This window comes from Asterias rubens, chromosome 3 (assembly GCF_902459465.1).
Source record: "Asterias rubens chromosome 3, eAstRub1.3, whole genome shotgun sequence".
Lineage (NCBI taxonomy): Eukaryota > Metazoa > Echinodermata > Asteroidea > Forcipulatida > Asteriidae > Asterias > Asterias rubens.
In genome coordinates, this window is record NC_047064.1 from 4,571,887 (window position 1) to 4,584,264 (window position 12,378).

Consider the following 12,378-nt stretch of genomic DNA (forward strand, 5'->3'; position numbering starts at 1 on the left):
TTTATAAGCATTAATTTAGTTTGTACTCATACTTGTGGTAAAAATGTACACAATCGTTCATGTATCATAAACACGTTTCGAGAAGGAATACCGCAAGTCATGGCAGGCTACGGGGGCACTCGTTGGAGTGGGGGTGGGGGGAGGGGGTCCCAAGGGCATTGCAAGATCCACAAGACAGTATTGATACATTTGTAATGTTGTCTTTTGGAATAATGCTGGTGTACACTTCAAACCACCGTTTTCACTTTGCGGTTCGACCGTATACGCTGCTCTCCCTGAGCGTCAACGATAATAAGGACCAAACGAACGCCGGCTTGACTTAAGTGGGTGCTCCCTGGTGAAACATGACCCGCATGGACGCAGGTCTGAAGGGAAAATGCGACTTCCCATCCAGGTAAAATTGGCCATTACAGTAATAACGAATGCCATATCAATACTGGTTAAACACTCGCCCTGCGCTTCAAGATGTTGGAGAATAACAAGCAGAAAACCCAATGTTATCAAAACAATCAGGGCCCAATTTCATAGAGCTGCTAGACACGAAAACTTGCTTAGCATGAATTTTCTTCCTTGATAAAAACAGGATTATCAACCGAATTTCCATTTTGTTGCATTTCCTTGTTACTGGTATTCAGTTATTGTTTGCTTATCTTGAAAATCACATAGAAATTTGGTTGGGAAGTCCTGTTTTTACCAAGGCAAACATTTCATGTTAAGCAACCTGTTTTGCTTAGCAGCTCTATGAAATTGGACCCTGATTGCCAGTGTTTTGAAGGCACCGGACAACCTTTGGTAATATTCCAAGACCAGTATTCTCTCTTGGTGTATCCCAACATATGCATAGCATATACATCTGTGAAATTTTGGGCGCAATTGGTCATTGGAATTGCAATGGAATAGTGACAGAAAAAACACCATTGTTACACAATAGATTGTGTGCTTTCAGATGCCTTAAAAAGGCTTTTAATAGTTGAGTGTGAAATTACATCTATTTCAAAAACTACTTCAAAAACTACTTCAGAGGGAGCCGTTTCTCACAATAAGTTAAACTGTCAACAGCTTTTCACTGCTCGTTATTACTAAGTAAGTTTTTCTGCTAATAATTAATTTGAGTAATAACCAATAGTGTCCAGTGCCTTTGAAGCCAAGTTAGCAGTTTGTGTTATGTTTTGTTACTGTGTTGGCTTAACTCATTTTCATATTGATCGGTGTGCAAAGAGATGGGTCGATGATTCCCACGCTAAAGTTTCTCCCATCATCCTCCCCCTCTTTTTTGTACAAAATTAATCTATACCCGGAGTTTGGCTCAACTGTAGCTACTCAACTTGTAAGGAGGAAACGTCGATTAAATATTTCAACAGTTATAAATGTATGGGTTTTTTTCCACTTATTTTTTTCACGGGAAAGTACTGAGTATACATTGTTAAAATACATCGGTGTATATGGGTAATACCAACATGAATATTCATCATCCCGATGCAAATTGAACATCTTAAAATCTAATGAATAAGGAAATACAATTTAAATCTCCATCTCGCTAAACACAACCTAAGGCATCGGCGTCCGGAGCTCCAGAAGCTGCGAAGACGAAGACACCTATTTAGATAAAGTGGTAGTTGAACGCGCCAAGTCGACTTAACAGAAATTCAGAAATCAACTTTTTTGATGATGAATCCCCCAAAAAATGTAATTATTATTTTTCACGAGCCTGAGGTGACTTCCTAAATCTAACACCACGACTTGCCTTGAAAGTGTCACTCGGCAAAAATGACTTATTAATGAAACTGCTATGTCGACTCTCCGCGACAATGTATCTTCGACTTTCTATCGACTGACTGAGATGAGATATCGTCTCAATGTGATATTACATCTGGCCATGATTTGAAACTGATGTGTCGACTTGCCGTGAAGATGTATCTCCCAATGCCTACTAAACGTGGATCTAGGATGTCGACTTACTAAACAACAAAAGTGTCGACTTCTTTTGATAATATTAGTTTATATCCGGCCACGTCAACCACAAAATCAAAGACTCAATTCATTACTTGGACATGGCGAGATGAACAATGACTTGTCACCTGGATAAATAGTATGGACCTAATTAAGCTGTATAATTTGAAGATACAAAGTCAGTCAAGGCTGTTTTATAGTTGGTTATCGCCTAATGAATCCAATGTGCTTTTATTTTGTGTGTACAGTTATTTACACAATTAGGGCGTGGGATTCCATTAAAGTAGTCCCTATTATTTAAAAGCAAATTGCATCAAAAATAGCTGAGTCTTTCTCCTTGCCCTTCCTGGAATCGGACGGCCACGCCCATGAAACTAGTCCCCACCCTTGGGACGCGGTGATCCAGCAGTATGTGTATTTTGTGGTGTGTGGAGATTGGGTATCAGACACTGACGTCATCAGAAGTAATCAAAGCCTAATACCATTGATATCAGTGGGGGACGGCGCACTATTAAATCACGGGTAGAGCCGGAACTGTGTTTTTCTCCCCACAGTCCTGACTCATTATTTAGGTTAAGCAAATGTACGGCACTCAATTGCACACAGTCAATATTTACCGGTATGTAATAATCCCGGCAGTTTTGTTGTTTTCTTTTGTTTTGAGTAAATTACAAAACGAGTCCGGATGCTGGCACATTTGAAGGTTCGTAGACGCCGTTGACGGCAGCGAAACCACGGCAAGACAATCTAAGAACACCTGCTCTTTGTCGAGACCGTTTCATGGCTATTAACCATTACCATTGGTCTCGCTGATAATTTTGTTTGATATTTTCTCGTTTGACTTCTTAATTAAAGAACATAGTTATCTATCCGCAAAGCCCCCCAAAGACAAAATGTCGGGAAGTGGATGACCATCGGGTTGTTTTGACGGGACGCAAGCATAATCCAGCGTGACAAGAAGCAGCTATGTTTTTAGTCTATAGAGCAAGGTTTTATTGACGTGTATTTTTCAGGGGTGCCCGTAAATCAAGCAGCATCCGCTCTTCTGGATTAAGTTTGGCTGAAGAAAAAACAGCAGAGCGATCTTGAGCCCCGGTAAATGAGATAAAATAAAGGTATATGAGAAGGGAGGTTTTAAAACAACACGTTCTCGTGAACAACCCTTGATCTTCAACGTGTGAATGGAAATTGACAACCTTCAATAAAGAGACAACAAACACCATGTTTGTATATGATGATTGGAGTGCAGAGTGGTGACATTGAAGACCTTAAAAGCATTCGATATGGCTACTTTCTAACGCAAAATTAATATATCCCCCAACCAAGTCTTCCTCAGAAAGTGCCATTAGAGTCTTTTTACGAGTTCGAATCAATTTTAAGGCTAGGTTAGCGACTCGAAAACTGATTCTGTATTTCCTCGGTGTCCATTTGCTATCACAACTAACAAAAGTATCCGCAGCATTTGAAAAATATGTGTGTCCCCCCCAAAAAAAAAAAAATAATATTTCGGTTATTTTGTTCTGCTCCCACCCTTTTTTATGAACATATTTTAGTACCTCTGACTTTTTAATAGTCAAGTTGGGCTTTCTTTGAGGATTTCTTGTGCAGTTAAACAAGAGAAAACAAAACAAACACATTTTGTGCTAAATTTACAGCTATCTATAAGCACAAAACGGTGCGGAACACAGCATACAGTCGGTTTACCACACAGACAGTTTCCAGCCAAAACACCTTATTCTTAATAAATTATTTGTGGTACGGATTGGATTTGCCTGATGTGTTGATTGAATACTAGAAGTGAACTTGTTCCTCTATAAACCATTGGCTCGTCTTTAAAAGATTGGGACGTACAGCGGCCAGAGATGCGGATGGTAGAGCTACCAGGTGTTATTTCTCTAAAGGTAGATGATTTCGACGTTCTTTGTGAACATACCGTAACTTGTTTGGCTGTGTTCTCAACAAGTAGACACTGCAATCAACTGCAACTATGTGACTTTTGTTGTATCGTTCTTTCATCATGTTGGCTAAAAGTCAGCATCACCCTGACAAAAACCAATCTATGACCCTACCTTTAACTGGAAACGAAGGAGCCATTTTAGCGGGAAGATTGCCGCGCACAGAGTGTACTTAGAGGGAGGAGGAAATGAGAGGAAGATGGAAAGAGGTCGGAAGTTGAAACCAGAGAGCATAGCCTTCAGGGAAATGAACGCGAAGTGTAAAAACTATGTGCGAGGTGCTTTAATTGTTGTCCCCATTTCGTTTTTGTACCGTGACGCGCGTGTAAGTGAGCTTGCATATCACATAGAACTGTTGGTGACATTTACATAAAAAGGTGTAAACTTGGAACCGGATTTCGGGACTAAGTTTGAAATGGCGACATTTCCACATTTTGAGAAAATGTTCCCCATTTTGCTTCAAGTCACCTGGAAGTGGTATTTTGTCAAAATAAAGTTTTTTGTCACTAAAATATGTGTTTTGATGAGTGGAATGTGAATAAACAATTAACTAAGGTTTCAAAAAATTAGTTTTCATGTTATGAATCGCATCCAGTGCCAACACAACACAGTGACACTTGGCGCAAGCTAAAAACATGCCCTCAAAGTTGAAACAATACCTGATTTTTTTTCACTTTAGGCAAATGCTCCGTTAGGTTCGTTAGGTCTTTCAGGTACCTTCTTCGACTTCCCCACTAGATGGACAAATTATTGGGATGGCGTCATGTTTTATAAAAGAACTGTTCTGTTCATGTCAAAATGTGTAGTGTATTCCGGATTCTCGAAGCACGACGGTGTGTTTGGTGCACAGCGCTGGAAAAGACATAAGACCGGACCACTTTGCAAACTGACACCATCTTTAGTTGTTTTGCTGCATCCAGCAGTAATACACCTGGTCGACATTGCCGGAAAAATGCAAGAAAAACCCTTTTCAAAACGTACAAACTCACGACTAGGACTTGAATGTACTTGCACGTACGTGTGTTCGATGTTCGATCGAGGCAAAGTCTTCCCCGATTGACGTCACAAAAGGGGTAGGCGGAGTCACCCCCACACAACTTTATTTAATTTGTTAAACATATAAATCGTTAAAAACAATTACTCAAAAAATTATTTTATTGTTCAGGAACATAAATATTATACTCTAATGTTTGAGGAAAACGAAAAATCTATTTCCAGGTGCCTTCCAGTGGTGCCGTTATGCAAGGAATGACGTGTATACGGAAGCTTGCATAGGTTTGAGAACCGTTAGTGATGACTACAGAAAAGGTCTGAACTGATCCGGTCCAATTTTTGGAAAACTCACATCAGGCCCTACCGTGAAGCATTGATTTGCGTGTGTAGGCGTAAGTGAGCTTGCATATCACAGGGATGAGAACCGTTGGTGATAACTACCAACAAAAGTCTCTGAAACTAAGATCTGGATTTTGGGATTTAGTTTTAAATTGTGACATTTCCACATTTGTAGAAAATTTTCCACACATTTGCTTCAGCAACGTTGGTGACAACTGAAACATAGGAACCGGATTCCCGGACTTTGTTTAAAATGATAACAATTCCACCTTTTAAGAAAACAACAGAGCTCTGTTTCTTCTCTAACCACCTGACAGAGTTTAATAAGACACAACGTAAAACAGAGTCAGATTTCAGATGAAATAATGAAGAAGGAAGTTCTAAGAAAATGGATGTACACACCAATGGAAGTAACCTTGTAAACACATGGCGGTTAACGTCAGTACTCCGCTGTAACAATCCTACATTATCGCCACGGTCGTTTCACGGCTCAGTGTATACATAAGAAAAAAATTACATTCGCTTTAAAAGCGTTTCCATTTTCCATTAGAAATTGTTTTGAGAGCTGATATTTTGTCCTGGCGATCCATTAAAATACTCCAGTTGGTTAATCACAACTTCATGGTTTAGCTTCCCATTGAAACAGAGGACTTAAACAAAATCTAGGTGGGCCGACAAAGTGAAGACATCCTTGCCTGTAGCTTTCGTGTATTTTATTTACTTATTTTGAATCTTCCGACGTAACTCTTTGTTGGCACTGTATTAGACTGGGCCCCTGTCCCAGCTTCTCAGATCCAGTGATTCCATTAGATACAATGATATTGGGAAAACGTGCACTCAATATGCCCAAACAGTACACTTGCTTTCAAGTCCGCAATAGAATTTGACTGCGTATCTCTATGCGACATGACTGAGGTCAAAGGTTAAACCAAACGCCAGTTTTTGATACCGGTGTCAGATGCAATTTTGTCTGCCATGCAATACTGTCCGCTCCGGACACTTTTGCATATGCAATCGGGTCCGGGGCTATGCAAAAACCGTCCGGTGGACATGTACATAGGTGGACATGTACATGAATGGACATGTACATGGGTGGACATGTACATGACTGTTTATGTATGTGCGCGCGTAAGCGAGCGTGCATGCACTCAACCTACGTATATGCAGCATGAATATTCACCTATTAATTATGATTGAAGCGAATACCCAACGGTCGAATATGTCATTCATGACATGCACATGATATGCAGATGTGTCTTGGCGGACACAATTGCGAAATGCAGCAGCGTCCCGGCGGACACGATTGCATATGGAAAACCGTCCGGCGGACATTATTGCATATGCAAAAATTTCCTCCGGATAGTATTGCATAGAGGACATATTTGCATGCGACACCGGTCTCTGGCGTTATTCACGAGCCTCGAAGTGTCACGTCAGATGTTCAGGCTAGCACTGTATAAAACTAACAGTGGCACAAAGATAATTCTTTTGTTTACTTGGTCAAAAAAGCTGCATGGGCGTGCAGAGGGGCTTTTTGTTGTCGAACGGAACTCTCAAAAGCTGCAGTTCATCGACTGCATGAGTGTGGCAGACAAAACTCGGCCAAACCAAATCGTTGCCTTTAAACCTATAAAGGCAAAGTCTTAACCATGGCTTTTTAAACCGTCCGGTTTGCTTTTATAAATGTAGATTCATAACCTTATCTGGGAAATTCATTTCAAAATGTGGTCGCGTTTAAGAGATATCGCCGTTAATCCTGAGTGAATAATAGCGAGGTTTAGCTGCACGGTACGCGAGCAAACACGTGGTGAACGTGAACGTGAACGTGAACGTGAACGTGAACGTGAACGTCAAAATAATTGTGTTGTTTCTAGATGACGCGTCGCCACGTTGGGCTTATTTCATGCTCACCTATGGCGTATGCACATACACGTACCTGACGTGAGAAAGGGTAACTTCACGTCTGCTAAAAACGTGGGATTCCAGCAACGCAATTTTCTGACGTTCACGTTCACGTTCACGTTCAAGCAGAATGTGCAGCTGAACCTCCCATATGTCTGCATGAACATGGACGCGATAACGCTTCTCGGATTAAAAACCGTTATATGTTTACATTATTTCGAGTTGAATTGGTTCAATATGATTTATTCTATGAAAGGTTTTTGTTGCCATTGATTTTAAGAGTGGTTATCAAACGTGTACCTTCCCTTTAACTATATGACTAGCAAACTGTGGTGATGACTTTGAACATTGATTGCAAAATCCAGTATTGAAACATAATTAATGACAATGTTTATTTGTGTACACCATCTCAAGGAAACTTAAGTAATTAGCCTGGTTTTGTGTAATCATATAAAAGGAGTTGTAATGTTTTTGTATGGCATATCCCCTTCTAAAGCCACTGGACACTCTTGGTAAAATACTCAACATAAAATTTAGCATTATCGTTAGGCAAGAAGCAATGGAGGGTTGTTGATAGTATGACATATTGAGAAACGACTCCTGCATCTGAAAGCACACGTTTTTGTGCAACAATGGTGTTTTTTTCCTATCACTATTCTCTTGCAACTTCGATGACCAATTGAGTCAAAATTTCCACAGATATCTTATTTAACGTATGTATTGGGATACACCACGTGAGAATGCCAATTATTACCGCAGGTGTCCAGTGCCTTTAACGTCCCCCAAGGGGTTGTTATCCAAACTGACTTACCATCAATTGCTGCCTTGTCTGTGTCCATTTGCTCATCTCTAGCAAAGTCCGATGGGAAGTCATTGTTGCCTGATTGGAGAAACACCTCATTCCGTTTGGCATAGAAGGGAGATCGCGGCATTTGCCTTGGCCGCGAGGGGAAGGATTTGCCATAACGTATTATAAGGTCTGGTTTCTGTGCTATACACGTGTGAATTGTGACTATGACGAGTAGCGACAGAAGAACACAATAAATTCCTGGATAGGGCGAGATAAAAGAAAGACAAATGTTATTAAAAGCAAAAGGAGAAACATACGGAAAACTGGACTTTTAATTTCTCTTGAAACAGGCTAGATCAAACTATGTAGCACAAATTTAGTCAACATTTACAAGTACTGTTTGAATGTTTATTGAACGTTTTACTGCTTTTTATTGTCGTGCAAATGAAGTTTGAGTTCACTACTAGATATTCAAATATAAATTATATACACGTGCGAATTGAGACTATAGTCAGTAGGGACAGAAGAACAAAACAAAATTCCTGAATTGGGCGAGATAAAAACAAAACAAAAAAGCATTAGAAATAACTCAATTCAAATAATATGTTTCTTCGGAACTATCGTCTGAGGTCGACCAACTAGCGTCTGAAGACCCCCAAAGATTGATCATCGTTGCCGATTTCGATCGCAGCAATCGAAATAAGATTGAGTATGAACGTGCGCAGAATCCCAGACAAAACATATATTTAGACAGGTTTTTTTTTTTTAGGACCAATACACCTCTCAAAAAGGATTGTTCACAAGTTTTGATCAAGTCTATTAGTAAAAGTTAGGGGTGCAAGTCATCAGAATGAAAATAGTCAAAAATGATAAACCAGGAAATTTATATTATTTACAGATAAGCGACGAACTTACATGATATGCAGATTGGTCCTGGCGAAAAGCTTTGTTTTTATCGAAAAAGGAATGCTTGAAATGCGATAATATTTATTTTATGAAGACTTATTTTTTCTTTAATTTTGTACAAGCTTATCGCCTTATGTATGCGTGACACGCGCAGAGTGTGGATACTGGTCTTTGTCTGCGTGCTTGAAAAAAAGGCTATTGTTTTAACTCAAACGTGAAAGGCAATTTTACGGTATAGTTTCGTAATCAGTTTCAGTTGTTAAAAGACTTCAAAGGAATTTATGTATTTTCTATTTGGGAGTAGTTGGGAAGAAATCTCACTAAATAAGAAAGGTTTGGTTATTAAGGAAGTAAAAAAAAAGAGATAATTTTTTTTTTTTACTCAATTATATTAAAGGATTTAGAATGCACAACAAATAATGCGAAAATTCGGCCATTAACTAAACTTGGCAATGTTTAGGACACTATAGAATTCCTCTGAACATCGAACTCAGGGTGGAAAGTACTTCCCCCTCTCTCTCTCAAAAGGAAAAAGGTAAAACAGAGTGAGCTGAAAAAAAACGGTGTATAAAAGCTTTTGTGATCCAATCGGAAACATTTCAATTACGATCAAATGAGTTACACACAATCAAGCAAATAACACGGGCCATGATCCTTGCAGGGTGTTTACACAGACTTCCATTCGGCCGTGGAAACCCCATTTATCCTCCACGAAAAGGGACTGCCAACCATCGGTGAAGCTGAACCAACAAGTCAAGTTCAATATTGGCATATTATATACACGGAACCGATAAAAAGGTTCCATTACGTACAGTGCCATAACAAGACATATCGTTTTACACTCTTGCTGGCAAAGACAATCCGACTTTAGAGTGCCGCGGAACGAGGGAGAAAAGAGATAAAGAGGAAAGATCGTTTGCATTGTGCACTTTCACACGGAGTGAGTAGCAACGAAAACGAAAATATAAACAATACAACGCGAATGTTTTTTTTTGTATTTTTTTCCTTTCTTTTTTCAATATCTCTGAAGCAACAAGGACAAATATATCACACTACTTCGTATTCACTAGACAGGTTCTCGTCAATATTAATAAAATAATTGCAACTATTTTGTAAGTGACTCTTATCTCAGAACAAATGTCGAACTTTACATACACTTTTAAGGTAACAACTGTTCGTTTGAGAAATACCAGCAATATTCACCAAAAAAAGCATTCATAAGAGACACGGTCTCCCGAAGCCCAACATATCGAACAAACTATAAAACACGATAGCAAATGGCCAGAGCAAGGCAAACAATGCAGTTTTTTTTATAATGGCGAATATTTGCCCCAATTACAGCATCCAATATTGATTTTAATATTGGATGAAATTTCCGAAGCTCATTAAGTCAGTCTAATCCCCCATTATTTGGTTTGTTCTTCAAGTCGAATCTTAGCTTCAAGTCAAAAGAAGATTGACGGTTGGTGTATTCACTACAACATTGTCGATATGAAACAGTTGGTATGAAACTTAAGGCATCACAAAGGATCCTAATAATCTATTTGATTTTTTTCGAGTGACAAAACGATACACACCCGTAGCAGTCAGTAATTACTTTCAGAAACGTGTATGTCCTTCCAGAATAACTTATAACATCTTGACATAAAATGAATTATCTTTACATCATTAGTTCCACGTATAGCACTTAGAATTCAAAAGCCATTTAGTAGTACCAGTCAGACTCCCTGCGATGTAGTCAATACTATCATTTATTCAAATAGTACTTATAACTATTGTTTCCTATAAGCTGAACGACTTTACTCTTCCACCACATACCTGTTCTTTCCATGATGACTTCAACCCGGGGCCTGGACACCTCTATCAGAATGCACTCCTCTTGTCGATATACACACACAGACAACTAAAATACGCTCTTGAGTAAAAAATAAAACACGTTATACTTCGCCGTCCTCTAAACACGCACCCGTACTCGCTTATAACCGCAGTTGCGCTGTCTTGCTCTAATATAAAGGTTTTGCTCGCAGACTTGAATATCCACTGCGCGTCACGGATCGTAAAACCAGTCTACATCTGCGGAAGAATTTTGCGTCGGTGTGTACGCAATCCTAGTCATCTAATTGGTTGGAATTTTGTTCATTGATCTTTCTCAGTCTTTGATTTCAATATTTCTCCTGTTTGTTTGTTGTCTCTTCCGCCTACTCAACGACTGACGTTTGATTAATTGATTGTACATAAATGGAAAGAGGTTATGGCTTGCTTGTGGTTTTCTCACTTTCTGGTTGTTGACTTTGGGAGAGAAAATAGGGCGGACGAGTTGAACTAGATGAATCAATCAAAACATTTAGCGCAATTTTTTAGAACATCGTGGGGAATAGAGTAGTACTTTTGGTATTTATCACTAATTTTGGTTAGGTTTTTAAATATATTTTCTCTATAATCAGTTGACGGATTACTACATGTCAAAACGGAAAAGCGTGAATGTTTTAAGAAAAATTAGGTTGGTAAATTTCCAGCAATCGCTCGTGAATACACCCCCAAAACAAACTAACACGGAAGCACGAACTCAATTAAACAGGAGCAAACAGGAGCAACCTGTCCCGTGTCACGTGATTGATCGGCAAATAAATTGGCGCGATCGAGATTATTTAATAACGACAAACTGTTACAAATTAAAAGCAGACATCAAAACAAGGTCCTGAAGGGAAGTGAGTTTAATGTTCTTCTTTGAAATCTAAAATCTAACCTATTTTAGAAAAGTCACACCAGATCAGTTCCGACTGAAAATTAGTGGTGACAAAGCCAAGGAAATAATATCTTAGCACCCCACCCCGTCAGCCAGTGGAAACAATATTGCCTATTTATACAGGTGCCACAATTGAAATAAGCCAAACATGACATGCATCTGTAACATTTAAGGGGTACAGGAGGGGTACACAGTTAATTCTGAAAAGGGCACTTAAAGCCAGCTCAAACTGTAGTTTTTATGCATGTTTTCTCAAGAGGTGCAACTAAATGTGTTGAAAATATTGCGATAAACCCTCTTCCTCTCTTGGCCATCTTGATTTTATTTATTTTTTTAAGTAGTGAAAGTCTCACATAATGGTTGTGAAAATCTTCTGCTATGCGTGTAAATAACGCCCTCTATCTCTTTCTTGGCCGCCTTGACGTGGTGTCCTTGTATGTATATTTGTTAGTTTTGTCCCTCTTTTGTCCATGTATTTATATTTTTTTGTCTCTTGATGTGGAGTTATATTAATTCGTTTATTCAACATTCATCAGCAAAGGCATAAATCAAATAAACACACTATCAAACGACACTCCAGTAAATACTTCTAATAATTATATCACAGGCACAGTACGCAACAGAAGCTCAGAAAATAACAATAATAATAATAATAAACAAAATAATTAAATAGTTAAATGAATACCTCTATTAATATTATATATACAAATATCTACAATTTAGCGTGACTCGGGAATCACGTGGTTCGGGAAAAAAAACAATGCTGACAAAAAACCAAAACAAAATAGAAAAACATG

General features: G+C 38.8%; 1 protein-coding gene across 1 annotated transcript in view; it reads right to left on the minus strand.

The window, feature by feature from the left end:
* LOC117288367 overlaps positions 1–10,831 on the minus strand; it is a 30,373-nt gene extending 19,542 nt beyond the window's left edge. The window contains exons 1-2 of the mRNA XM_033769205.1: positions 10,654–10,831; positions 7,951–8,187 (exon numbers count right to left, since the gene is read on the minus strand). Of these exons, the coding sequence (XP_033625096.1) occupies positions 7,951–8,187; positions 10,654–10,666 (250 nt within the window). The 5' untranslated portion in view covers positions 10,667–10,831. The remainder of the gene's footprint in view (positions 1–7,950; positions 8,188–10,653) is intronic.
* Positions 10,832–12,378: the final 1,547 nt, after the last annotated feature.